Source organism: Poecile atricapillus, chromosome 3, assembly GCF_030490865.1.
Source record: "Poecile atricapillus isolate bPoeAtr1 chromosome 3, bPoeAtr1.hap1, whole genome shotgun sequence".
Lineage (NCBI taxonomy): Eukaryota > Metazoa > Chordata > Aves > Passeriformes > Paridae > Poecile > Poecile atricapillus.
The window spans coordinates 46,602,663-46,617,074 of NC_081251.1; the positions used below are offsets into that span (position 1 = coordinate 46,602,663).

Below are 14,412 nucleotides of genomic sequence, written 5' to 3' on the forward strand. Positions count from 1 at the left end.
ATACAGCTTGAGTTTTTGCTGCAGAGGTGCAAAGCCAGCCGGGCTATTGTATATGGTGTAGTTCTATACAGGAAATGGCAATAAAAGTACTTCACTCTTTAAATTGTGCCTTGAAACTCTATTATTTTATCACATGATGAAAAAATCCCAGTAACACACCTCTCCCTCCCTTCCCCAAACATTTAGGCCATGGTTCATTAAAAGCATTGTTTGCCCTAAAATAAAGGCTTTGTTTCTTGTACTCATTTCTGGTTTTCTCCGGCCATCTATTTTCTTGCCTTTCATTTACTTTGTAAACTCTTGGAAGAAACAAGTTTTTGCTTGTTGATTTCTTTTTCTGTCCTTAGTGCACTGCACAGTGAGGTCTTAGTCAATGTGTAGGACTCATTGGCACTTCAACAACACATAAGCCTTGGTAGTGGTAGATCTATTTGCAAATATACTTCATTTAGTCTTGTGGTTATACACTTTTCCAGATAATTTTATTTGTCTTCATCTGAATCAGAGTTGTTTATCTAATTATATCTTTAGGAATGATATTCTAAACAAATTTCCAGTTACACAAATTTAAAACTCTTCCAGATTGAAAGAGTTGGCATGTCTTCCATACAATTCAAAATGAAGTTAAAATATTTCTTTCCAATTCATTTTGAATTAGAAGCTTTTTTCTTTCTGTCTAGACCATTTTTTTTCCCATATAGGCGGGGACATTTCCAATATATATGTTACTGCTAAAAAACCACCACTTGTGGCTGAAACTATAGTGGACTCACCTGGATCGAATCTTAATCATCTAAGAAGCAAAGTACAGTTTTCACAATATCTGTAAAGCTGGAGTGGTATCAAAAGTAGTGAAATTTTCCCATTATATATGGAAGTGGTTTTACTAACTCAAGTTTGCTTAGATAGAGGTAAAATCACATTCCTAATGTGTATATTACAGTATAAATGCCTATTGTTGATTACTCATTACTGATATTCAGTATGATCTACATTTAGTAATGAAGTTAAAAAATTACTAATTTTTTTTCAGCAAATGTACTTGTTTAAAGTCATTAAGGTCTAGCAATAAGTCAAGTGAAATGAACTAACTCATGTCAGAATGGATATGTATCCTCATAGGTATCTTTAATGACCTAGACATCAGTTTAAATATTAGGTTAGTTACTAGAGAAATGTTTGTGTGTTTATAAAAAAAAACAGTAATTGTAGTAATAGTAACAAAAAAGTTAATTGCAGTCTTTGAGCTGATAAAATCTAAATTAGTTGATTATGTAAATTGTTAGCATTTTTTACCGTGTTAGATAAATACATTTTAAGATGTAATTAAATGTTTTTAAAATAGTTACCCAGTTGCTACCCAACTTTAGTTCAGCAACATAAAATCCTAGGTGAAAACAAGTATTAACTGAAAGCTGAAATTGGTCTTCTAAATGTTGTCTTTTTTTTTTCTTCTTCTCTATTTTGCAGCATGGGTGAGCTCTCTTTCTATGGGAATGGTCTTCTTCTGTTCCCCAATAGTCAGCATATTCACAGACCTGTTTGGCTGTCGAAAAGTAGCTGTTATTGGAGCTGCAGTAGGGTTTGTTGGACTCCTTTCGAGTTCTTTTGTAAGGTAAAAAACTTAAATTCATAACTTTCAAGGTATTTTATAATTTTTTTAGTGTTGTAATGTTGATGTAATCAATAGAAGGGGCAAACAGTGCTACTTTATTATCTGTAGAAAACTTGTTTTGTTTTGTCTTTCAAACTATGACTTGTGAACTTTCAATTTAAAAAATATTTTTGAAAATGTAATGTTTATAAATAAATACAAGAGTCCCTATTTAACAGGAACTGCAATATGTAAATATATCAACAGCAACACTAGTGCTGTAAGATCAGCAGCATTGTCCAGGATAAGCTTACATGTTTGCTTGATTTATGCTGTGTTTTAACAGGTACATAAACATTGTTGTTGTCGTCCCTTCTTGCCCCCTTCCCTTAATTTTCTTTTGAGACAGTTTTAATGGTGAGAAAAACACAGTAGGGCCTCCAGGATGCTGTTAAACTTCTAGTGAAATTGGATGTTTTCTTCTGTTCTTACTGGTCCAATTGCCAAACATGGAGATAGAGGAGACATTGGTATATTGATTATACTAAAGGCTTATTTGTTTTTTCTTCTAGTTTGCTATTAATTTTTATGTTTCTTTTAATTTTTTCATTTGTATGAAACTTTTGCAGAGTAAATCTTAAGAAATTCAAGAGCAACTGATTTGTTGAATGTAGCCTGTAGAAGATGAGGAAACAGGAAATTTACTTAGTTTAGTCATTGTCAGAAATTGGTTAGTGAAGGTAGGGTGTAAAAGTAACAGGAAAATATCTCTCATTCTCAGTCTAATTTTTTTCCCCACCCTCAGCAGAATAAGTATAGGGACAATCAAGCCACATTCAGAAGAGCTTTCTACTTATGTGCAAATGTATTTATACCGGCAAAAAGCTTGTGAAAACGTATTTTCTGTGCTTGTACTTTGCAAGAGCAAGATGTTTTGTAAAGGTTTTAAAAATATTTCAGCTTAACTAAACTTTGAAGAGCACTTTGAGAGATGAATTCTTGTAAGAGTACATGCCAGGTTCATGTGCATACTTGGTGTTTCGTTTTGTTACTCACACTAAAATGATTTATGCCCGTGATGTTATCAGTTCATTAAAGGAGTATGGTTCAGATACAGAAGTCAGTGTTCTAGAAGTAAAATGTTGTAAACCAGACAAATGTTAGTAAGATCTACTGCTTTTGCGTTGCACTAATTTCTTAATATAAATTTTATGTCTTAGGAAATTGAGATGTGTTTATAAAGCAGGACAGTATTTAATATGCATGTTGTTCTGCAGGCTCTTTGAGAGAATTTTCATACAGAAGCAAAAATTCATTGTCTTCACTGTATGATGTTGCTCCTCTCATTTTGTAACTTCTGGTTTTATTTTTCTTGGTTACTTTCCATTAATAAAGGCAATAAGCTTTTCCCCCTTATGTTGTTTCTGCTGGCTTACATTGTACATCATCAGTTTCAGAAATTGATAGTTTAATATAGAAAGTGACAATATTATGTTACACAAGTAATTATTTTTCACTATAATACACAAAACCAGAGTTCCTGGAGTCAGATCTTTGTTAGTCAGATACTATTTTCTAAGAAGTTCTTTAATTGCATAGGAAGCTTGTGGAGTCTATTTTTGTACAGAGGAGTGCTGGCATCCTGTGATGAAAAGCACTACATAAAGCATTCATGTTTTTAAACTTTTAAAAAAAAGTTTAAAAAAAGTCAAAAAGGTTAACTGTTTTCCAGAAGTGCTTTAAAAGAAGGTGGTAACTGATGAAACAAGAGGTGAGGTTTCATTGTAAACATAGCATTAAAAAATTATATAAACTCTCAAATGCCACCTCAGAAAATTCATAAAATATTTCTTGCACCCTGCCTCCATCTAAATGTTAGAAAATGTTTTCTTTCACTACCTTATATTACAGCACTAATTTAATTAATTATACTGATGCTGTTACTTCATACTTTTAACATTTCTTGCACAAGTACTTTTTATTGATGTCACATGTTTGTGGTCAATTTGTTTCAGTTGTAGAGTAAATGGTAATAATAGTGAACTTTATGATGAAGACTCACCTTACTATGAGATTATTCATTTCTTATTAACAATTTTTTTTAGTTCTTTCTTAGCATATTCAATATATATATCAAAACACTGAATTTAAAATATTTATTCAAAAGGAGACTATTTGTCTAAAAAAATTAATACCTAAGGAGTTCATAATTTATCAATGTGTTACATTACAATATTTTGTCAGTATTTAAATATTTTTTTTTCAGTATTAATGATGTGTGCCACGTTTGTGACTTTATTGTCATAACAAACTGTTTACTTGATTTTTCTGGGTTCGTGAGGAGAGTTCAGGATTACATTTGTGCTGCTAGCAATGAGGAAATGTGCAAATCAGAACAATACAATTTTCTTTCTAAAATAAGAATCAAAAAACCCAGCAATGGTTGAACTTACATTTGGCTAATTTGCCCTGACAATTATTTTTTTAAAACTTTTTTTAGCCACACTATTTGATATAATTATAATTGAATGTAATTTTTCTTTTTATTACCTGTTCAGTGAAGTCTATGAAATTTTTCAGTGGAAGGAGATAGGTAGAATAGTTGCTGAATTAAGCTGATACAGCGCAATTCCACTGTTAGTATATACAAAATCTTATTTACAGTAGTGAGTTATGTTGATTGATTGTTTTGTTGTCACTACCAGGTGAATGAGCATCCACTGCCTTATGAAACACTAATGATTTGTTGTTTTCTTTTGGTACAGCACCATTGAGCCTCTGTACTTCACCTACGGGATCTTGTTTGCCTGTGGCTGCTCGTTTGCCTACCAGCCGTCCCTGGTCATTCTCGGGCACTATTTCAAGAAGCGCCTTGGACTGGTGAATGGCATTGTCACCGCGGGCAGCAGCTTGTTCACAGTGTCACTGCCCTTCCTCCTGAGGGTCCTGATCGACTCTGTCGACCTGCACAACACCTTGAGAGTCCTCTGCATCCTTATGTTTGTTCTGTTCCTGGCTGGATTTACATACAAACCTCTTGTTCCCAACACCAAAGACAAGGAGGGAGGAAAGAAGGGAAAATTCAAATTACCTCCTGCGAGAAAGATTTGCAATTTCTCCGTTTTCAAAGTTCTCAGTTACCGAATCTGGGCTTTTGGGATCCCAGCTGCACTTTTTGGATATTTTGTGCCTTATGTTCACTTGGTAAGTGCACATTTCTTCCTACGTGTGATGTGTTTGAAACTATACATACTTGCCTGCCTTTGTGTTATTGATTTAGAAAGCAATTGGTGATAGGAAGCCAGATTTAAACTGCAAGTTGTGTCGGGGAGAAATACAAAATTAATTTAGTTGTTGTCTTATTAAAAGAATGCTTTAATCAGAAGTATTAGTTAAGCCAGTTAAAATCTTTGTTCTCAATGCAAGGTTTAAAATACTTTAACCATGAAAAAAGAGATTTGAAAAATATTCTATACTATTTCAAAAAGAATTCTTTATTCTGGTACTCACCTGCGTATGTTGCCAGTAACACTTGTGTGTTTTAGGGGAAATGTGAAAGGAGTAAACAGTGGGAAACATATTAGAAGTGTAATTTTTGTTTCTTTGTATTGAGGTATGTTCAAGTGACAGTTTTTGGGATCTGTTGTAGTCACCATTTTTCAGGTTTATTAAAAGCAAAATACCTGGATATTTCTGTCTCTCAAATTTCAGCCTTGTAGTTTACTAGTACAGCATTAATATAACTGCTCCTCTCCCCCTGTCCCTCCCAGCTGCCAGGTGAGCTGTGTTTTACTGCTGTCTGCAGCAGCTGATGGGGCTCTGGTTTCTGGGGATGGGGAAGATGGCAATTAGCCATTTCCTGTACATGGACTTGAGTTGTTTGCCTAGCAGCTGTTTTTTCTGTAGTACACTCCTAAACTAAGAAATTTAGGTGCAGCTGGGAGATGTGTGCATTTGTATCAGGCTGGCTGGCACACATTGCACTGCTTAAATGGTGAATTATTGCTGGGCAGCTTGCTGGTGGTGCTCTCTAAACTGAGGTAGTGTAAACCAAAAGGCTTAAAAGGGAAAAGTGGGGGAAAAGCCCACAATCTCCAATGAGATGCTGCTTTGAGACCATCACACGTCCTCATATTAAGAGTATTTGTTGATAGAGCATGGGCTAGTAGAATGATTGTTAGTATGAAAACAGAAGGGTCATTTTAATATTCTTTATTTACCCATGATAGAACAGTGAGATTAATGATAATAATTATCTTCTGTCAAAAAATTGTCAATGCCTTAAAAGCTGGTTTTTATGCAACGTAACAAGTGGTTGTCACTGCTTTCTCGTAACTGATTAGATTACTGGCTCTGCATGAGATATTTATTTTTTAAATTACCTTATGGTTGGAACTAGTGTGTTTTTGAGCAGCTGTAAACTGACTTGTATTAATGGTTAGTTCTTGTAATTTAGTTTTTAATCATGTAGATCTTATTGTATAACACTTCAAATTAGCCTGTTTCAGAGGACTATACAATCCAGATGACATCCTGTGCTATTTCCCCATGAGCTTTGTAGAGATGTTTTAAAATAAAACCAACTTCAGAGGAGTAGGAGTCAAGTGTTCTAGAATAAGGTTTTGAATAGGTCATAAAAGATTCTTATCCCTTGCAGAGTACTGAAGAATAAGGCTATATAAGCAGGCACAAAGAACTTCTAAAATATATTTATTGAACAAAAAGCTTGTGATGTTTTTTGAAGATGCTTGTATTACTGCTTCCTGATTATAAGTCAGGCTAAAGCAGCTAGTTGGCTTATAGAGGGCAAAGCACCTTATATTATAGTATACTAGATAATATTATAATAATATAATTTTTTTAATAGGGTGTTCTCACTCTTGTGGAGTGCTTTCTCCCTCCATCAGATTGGCACAAATTCTGCTTAAGAAATAAATCTCTAGTATAGGAAAATTATTTGATTGGGACTGTTTCTAATATAGTGTTTGATAACACCACAAAGCTTATTCCAGTGTACTGCTAGAATCTAATATTTTAAAAATTACCTCAAAATTATATTAAGATACTCTTTTTGCTCAGAGCTTCAGAGAAACCATGATGCTTAAGTATTAACAACATAAAATCTTCAATGGTAGACAGACATGTGCTTTGTGTGCCCCCTTTGAGAGGGGAAGATTTAGTAAAACTTAGACCAAACAGTTCTGGTCAAAACCCTCCTTGACACCCACAAGTTTTCAATTTAATTTACTTGTATCTAAATTCTCAATTTTCCTTAAAGTCCCTGTATTAGAGAGCGTGCATAAATCAGTGTTTATGAAGGCACAGCATGGATTGTGCCCTTCAACACAGATACTTCAGCTCAAGTAGATAGCTCTGGATGTTTCTTATCCCAGTTTTGTCTGCTTTTGATAAAAAAGCCACACTTTGCATACTTCCAGAAGTACATAGAAGTATGTACTTAAAAATATGTCAAAGGCTATAAGAAAAAATAAGCTTTTTCACTGGTACATCTACCAGACCAGAGACTATTTTCCTCAGCTTTTGAAAATGAAAGTTGCTATTGCTTCATTGTTTATTGTATTTTTAAAACGGTAGTAATAGCGGAAAAGGGATATGATCCTTAGGCAAGTGACAGCTTTTGTTATGTTAAAATTCTTGAATTCTTACCCGTGTTAAGGATGGCTGACAGCAGCCAGACTGCTAGACAGGGATGCTGGTTACAAGTGCCCTAAGAAAAAAAACACTTATACAGTGAATGTCATGCCCTCTGAAGCCTGTTGGGAAGGAGAATACATGCTGTAAATCCATGCTGTATTACTACATGTAGTAAAAAAGAAGTGAAAACATTTTTGGGCTTTGAAATAACAGAATTAGCCAAGTCTTTTTAATTTAATTCTCTGCACTGTATTTGCTATGCAAAGTAAAAGCTGCTAAAATCAAAGAAACAGCCTGCTCATTAAACAGGCTCTAATTAAAATTAATTCCACTAACAAATTGATTATATGGCATGCTAGATAGGAGCTGGTAACTCTTCCCAGCTCCTTGACATGAATCCTGACTGGTGGGTATCAGGCATCAGATTCCTTTTGGCTCTTGCAGGGGAGAACCAAAAGGGAGAGCTTTTCTTATCCCAGTTTAATTGGTGTCAAATTCCATTAATAGGTGTTCCATTACATGCAACTTGGGAATTGGGTTGAGATAAAGACTATAAATAAGTTTTGACTTAAGTTTGTTATATACTTTCAGCATTAATTGAGATTGTTGAAGAGCATACTGATAAATTGTAAGATTACTAAATCAAATGGTTCTTCTTCCTCTCAGTTTTAAAACCAGTCCAAACTAGTGATTGAGGGGTTTTTTTTTTGTGCTCCTCTAAAATAGGCAGACAGACAAGTAAAATCCTTGCTTAGTCTATTTTGGTTTAAATTGTAAATTCATAACTGCAATCTGTGGAATTAACGAAAAATGCTCTTTCCAAGTGTTTTTAGTAAGGACTATCTCACAAGGAAACGAGTTATATTTGAAAGGAAGTATACCTAGTCTTTGTGCCACTTGTCCTGTGTTTGATTAAATAATAAATAGAGAACTTCTGCTTTTCAGCAGTCTGATGTTAAGGGCTTAGTGTTGTTCTCTTACCCTTAAAAAATGTTTACTCAATCAGAATCATGCATCCCTAATTCTTAGGAGCTTGTTAGGTAATTTCTGTTAAAATTTGATACAAGGTCACATACTCAGTAGCTTACAAGATGTGGTTGTTTTTTGTGCTTTATTTAGCAGGGTGAAAAAAAATACTGGATGTTGTCACTGTCTGGTCTTCAATAAGCAGTGACTAAAGTCATTACCAAGTTTCAGTATTTAGGAAAATATTAATTATGGCACGTTTACAGATAGGGGCCCAGTATTGTGTTATTTTGATTTAGCAATATTCAGCCACTATGAGGAGTACTGCTAGGACTGATAATATCATCTTATTACTTTGAGTGCAGTGTTTCAGTCCTGTAGTAATTTGTCTTGGACTGCTTACAAGTATGGCTTGATTTAGAAGTTAGTTTTCTTAAATGCCTCTTACTAAAGATAGGTCGTGCCTTATTTATAGCATTTGTCCCTTGCAGGATGAAAAAGTTGAATATCACAACCAAGTAGTTGAAAAAAAAAGTGCACATATTTATTATGTGTTCTACTTTTTAAAAAAGCAACTGGATGGTAGATAATGCATTAAAAGTCTGTCTTGATGAAGTTTACCTTTCTAAATTTAAATATTTGTTATGAAGAAAATACTCCTGAAGAATGACTATATATATTTGAAAATTAGGCTTATGGTTTACATATGGCTGCAGGCTTGTAAACAAAGCTACCCATTAATGGATACAGTGTGAAAGTTATCATGACACTGACTGTCCTCTTCAGAGCAACTCAGGAAAAATATTTCAATATCTCTTACCTTGCTTTGCTGCCTATTCCTTAATTTACTGTGTAAACCTGGCTTTTCCCGTTGAATGCTTATTCATGCTCATATTCCACAATGGGTACATAGTTGGATATGTAGAGATTTTTTGGTTAGCAGTAGCTATGTGGAGTGCATGTGTTCTCTGTTTGTTTGCTTTGTGTTTAAGAGATGAAAAAATGGTTTGTGTCCGACCATTTTTTCCAACAACTTTCTTAGGAGAATCTATCTTGGTAGGCAAATAAGTACTGGATTTCATGTCCTCCATAGATGGATGCTGAAGATTCAATGCCTCATTGCTTCTCTGAAATCTGCACGTGCCAGGTTCATCTGGACCCTCAGAGAACAGGGAAGTGAGATTGCAGACCTAATGCTTAGTGAAAAAAAGTAGATACTTCTGCTGAGAAATGAAACATCACCTTGGACTCTGCTCTAGGATTCTTGGAAAATAAAATGCATCTCAGAATGAAAAGTAAAGATGCTTCCAAGCAATTTTATTAATGGGAGAATCATGAAGCTGGTTACAGTTGCTGTAAGAGTACATGTTAGTCAAAAGAAGTTTTTCATGCATATAAACAAACTCATTTTCTTGGCTGCATCACAAAATCAGACAACTTGGATAAATATTAGTCTGTCCTCTGGGTGGCTGTGTCTGTCTCCAGATCTTGTGTTTGTCACTTTGAAGTTGCTGAGTCTAGTGCTATGCCTATGTAGTCTGTCCTTGGACAAAAAGATAGTGCTGTCTGGTGGTCTATGCTTCCTATCCTTTGCTGGAACATCTATTTTGTTCCTGCTCTTTAGATAAGAAAAGTCCTTTTCACTTCAGAATTATCATAATTAACAGGAGGACTGCTGATATGGATTAGAGCTTATGCAGACTTTTTTTGCCAGATTTGATTCCTTCCCCCCGCCTTCTGATCTGTAGTGTAAGTTCTGTGTCTTTTGTGTAATTTGACTGTTCTACAACTACTCTATCACCTTGGAGTACCTTTTTAAATCCAGCCTAGAGGATGGCTTGATCTTCAGCTCTGCTCTTTGAGACATCTATTTTGGCTTGTCTCTGCCCATTTCTCATTCTCTATCAGTGATGTGCCTTGTTTTTGTTAATAAGAGATCAGATTCTGCTGTGCAAATTCAGTGAGTTTGAACTTTTGCCCCCTAAAATATGTGCCAATAAAATCTGTCTTGTGCAATCAGCTTGGAGAAATGAAGAGCCAAGTTCTTGTAAGAGCCTCTGTAGTTACAGCTTTCACAGGAACTCGTCTGAAATTCTTGCTATCTAATTTGAAAGCTGCATTTACTTCCACATAATTTGGAAGTTTCTGAAACTTATTCAGGACAAAATATTCTATCTATTTTGCCTATTGAAAAATAGACATTTTCCACTTGTAAACTGTACCATACCCAGGCAAAAGCTTTGGGTTTTTAGGAAGAATTATATTGGAAAACATAAAGGGGGTATAGAAACCACCTAAGATTCTTCAGGCAGATCTGAGCTGCTGTATTGGGATAAGCTATGATAGGATGGATCTCTGAAATGCTGCAGTGTTTGATGTTCTGCCCAAGACCCTAATCATCATCCATAACATCTCTTACAAATATTTCTGTAACACTTCAAGCCTTCCTGGAGGGGAGAACACACTGATGTTGTGTTCCCTAAATGTTGTTAGATGTGACACCTCTAAATTACATCTCCTCATTTGAGAAATGATTGTTTTAGCTTCTACCCTTGTCCACAGACAGTGGCAGGGGGCTCCATGTTCTCTGCAGTGGGATATTTGCCCGAGGAGCCAGAGTAGAAAGGATTTAACTTGCAATATGTGAAGTTGTTCGGGCTCTGCATTGTGTGTAAAGTCCTGATCCTACACCCTCTCTCCTCCCTTTAATTCTTATGCCCCCGGACTCCAAAGTGGAGATAAATGGAAGCACAGAGATAAATGTTTTCCTCCGTGTCTGAGGGCAGAGCATAGTGAAGGGTCTGGTGTATGAACTCTAGTAACCAAAAATCTCTAAACTTTAACATACAAAGTCTGCATATCCACAATATGGTGTATACACATAACACATCTTGTAAGGCAATGACACATCAGTTCTTGGAAGGTAAGTACTGTCTGTTTTGTGAACCACGTGTATTATGTCATAAATTTGCTACTTTTAGAATGTTGTGTAAAATAATTCTGAATATCCAATGGGTGTATCTGGATTTTTTTTTTTTTTTTTAATTCATACTGGGACAAAACAGCCTCCATCACTCCATTCACTTCCTTTAATGTGCTGCTGTTCAAGGAACCTCTTCATTTCTTCAGATCTCCTACATCAGTCATTTGTCTGAAGTCTACCACATCTTTTATTGTCCAGAATCTGATGTTAGTCTTGTAATGGTAGGAAAGTATCTTTTAAATTATGTCCAGTACTAACCCTAACTGTGTGTCAAACAGATTTCTCTACACTGTAGATATTCTAAAAAAGCTAAAACTAGGTATAGCTGTCAGTTTTAGCATTATTACCTTTCTCATCTCTTTAATCTATCATATTTCTTTCTCCAATGGAAGGCTAACAAAACACTGGTTTTGTAAAGGTCTGATGTAATTGTTAAGCAGGTATCTCTGAGACCCAAAATCTTCAGTGGCTCCCCATGCTTTACTTGCTTTTCTAATCTTTGCATTTATCTCCCTTCAGATCTCAACATCTGCTGCAGTTTGACTGCCCAGGTTAGTGAAAATTTCCCCCTTTATCCCACTTCTATTTTCCCATTTCTGTCATTATCCTGTGCACCATTTCTTTTCCAGTATTCCTTAATGTTGACATATGAAGTATTTATTCTTGGTTAGATTGTCCACTTCGGACATTAGGGGTGGTGGTGGGAAAGGAAATAAATGATTTCCTACTTTATACTTGTAATTGCTATTGAAAGCATAGTTTAGATATGGTTTTTTTTTAGATACTGAAGACAAATAAACAATATAGGTACAGAAAGAACAGAAACAAAAAAGAATAAAACAAAGGTTTTCTAGGTTTTTTTTTGGAAGTAAAAGTAAATGAATTTTTTTAAAAAACAATTGGGCAGCAGGTATGTTCAGGTACAAACCATGTGACCCTGAAGGATAAGAGCAAAGCAGTCTTCCTCAGGTCTGTGCAATACTGGCAGGTTGAAAAGTCTGAGTTTCATTGTGATTTCCTTTGTTTCTGTCTGCAACAGCACTCTACTTCATGTACTCTGGTATAGTACAAACTATTCCGAGAGCAGATGGAGTGTATAGTTCAAAGTCAGAGTAAATTGCCAAGTGTGTTATCCTTTTTGTTGTTGTTGTTTTAATCCTATTTTAATGGTAAACTCAAAATCCTGTCTTTGGATGTTTGAAACATCTTGTCTTGAGCTGAACTCTTCATGTGCCCAGAAGCTTGAGATCACAGCTGCTTTTGCCCTGCTGTCCTCATACAAAGTAAGAAACACTCATTGCCAAATTCCTTCACTCTCATACAGACCACCTTTTGTGTCCAGTTCCTGCTCCAAGAAGGAACTTCTTTGGAAGTATGGAAAACTTCTTTGCTTTTTAAGTCCTATTCAGACTTGTGAATATCTTACCATGTGTTTTGAATCTTCCATTGAGGAGATCTCAGAACCTAGCCCTTTCCATTTGATTGTTGTAATTGTCAAGCTCTGAGTCATTTTTCAAGTTCCTTCCATCAGAAGAAAGTTGAGTTAAATTTTTCATTACTACTGAGCAGAACATTTGCTAGAAATGGAGAAGTGGTTTTGGATTGCTCCAGGCAGGAAAAGAAAAGGGAACCTAAATGTCTGTATTTCTGTATAAGGAATCTTTTTCTTAGGATTTAAATGAAAATTTGATTACTTGATTCGATCTCTCATGGCCCTGATCTAGTAGATACTTGGCAGTGTATTTAGGACTGTCTTAAAGAATTGAGACAATTGAGAGCTTTCTTCTGTTCCCCAGTAAAATGAGTCAGGTGCTTCACCCAGGTCTGTGGAAGCTTGACGGGGATTATGACCATGTCCACAAATAGATCTCTAATTCTGAAGTGCTATGGATGCTCTGGGAATTCTGTGGTGGTTAAATAGAGGTTTGATAATCTGTTTGGCTTTTACTTGCTTAGGTCCTGTGGTTTGAGGAGTTTAGCTTTGAGAGATGTGATATAAGTAGCACAGATGCTGTTGAGCAAGGACATCAGCCTCTCTTAGGACACGGCAGTAGCACTGGACAGTATTTGTACAGGATATCCTAATCCATTGCTTTGATATTCCATAATTTCTTAATCATAGCATATCATATAATGTGCTCGGTTTTAATCACATAAATTGTAAACTGATAACATTTTATTACATTAGTAAATGCCACAAGGATTTGAAAATAATTACTTTAGTTTTTACAAGAGCAATGTAAGTGGTAATGATAGAAAATTCCTTCCTTCAGTCACAGGTTTCCTTTTAATCAAATGTGCAGCAGAGTTTTACCAAGCTTAGAACTAAATTAAGAGTTTTTAAGTTGTATGACTCAGTAAGTATATATCTGTGACTATTCTAAGACATCCAGCAAATCACTTTGGGAATCATAGAAAATAAGACTTGGAGGTATGCTGGTACTTTATCCAATTTACTCAGCTTTTTTTTTGTTTTTTTTTGAGTACCAACTTACTGTGGAGTAAGACCTTTTTAAATAATACTTTTTAAAAAATCTTTATTCATAAGTCGTGCTTATCAAATTTGTTGGTTGCGAGGTCTTTTTTTTTTTGATTCTGTACACGTGGCCCATGTAATAATGAGTAATGAATAAAACAGGACATCAAAAAAAAAAAAAAATCAGCTGAGCAGTATGTAAAGGTCATGTCATGTCCTGAATTTATGTATTTTATTATTCTTGTATTAGACAGGCATTCTAAACTGGCTCATAAGAATTATGAGAGAATTACTAAATGCTGGCCAAAGTCAAGATTTGTTATATCTTTCCTTCCCTCTGTAAGCAAGCTTTGCTACCTACCATGCAGTAGAGATAAATTAGGGAAATTAGGGTTGGTTGTTTTTCCTTTTTCCCCCACAAATCTGTGTTGGTCCTTAGTTTGTGATGTTACCTGTTAGAGGTTTAAAAATAGTTCTGCTGTTATTCTGGAAATTCAGATTCATGTAATTGACCTGTAACTCTCTAGGATGTCCTGATAGTAGCTGATTTTGGACATAGTTGAGTTTTGAGAGTAACATAGGCCCTGGAAACACTGCTTCAGGCCACAAGAAACAGATAGAACTGAGACTGTAAATATGGATTGTAGTCCCAAATAGGAATAATTTTTAAAAATGTTTTAAAAGGGTTTTATCTAACAATTTAACTCTCATCCCTTGTGAACATAACATTTCATTTCT

General features: G+C 35.1%; 1 protein-coding gene across 1 annotated transcript in view; it reads left to right on the forward strand.

Annotated features, from left to right (window-relative positions):
* The window catches only part of SLC16A10 (solute carrier family 16 member 10), a 65,400-nt gene that overhangs the window by 38,014 nt on the left and 12,974 nt on the right, over window positions 1–14,412 (forward strand). The window contains exons 2-3 of the mRNA XM_058836358.1: window positions 1,471–1,615; window positions 4,360–4,798. Coding sequence (XP_058692341.1) covers window positions 1,471–1,615; window positions 4,360–4,798 — 584 coding nt within the window. The remainder of the gene's footprint in view (window positions 1–1,470; window positions 1,616–4,359; window positions 4,799–14,412) is intronic.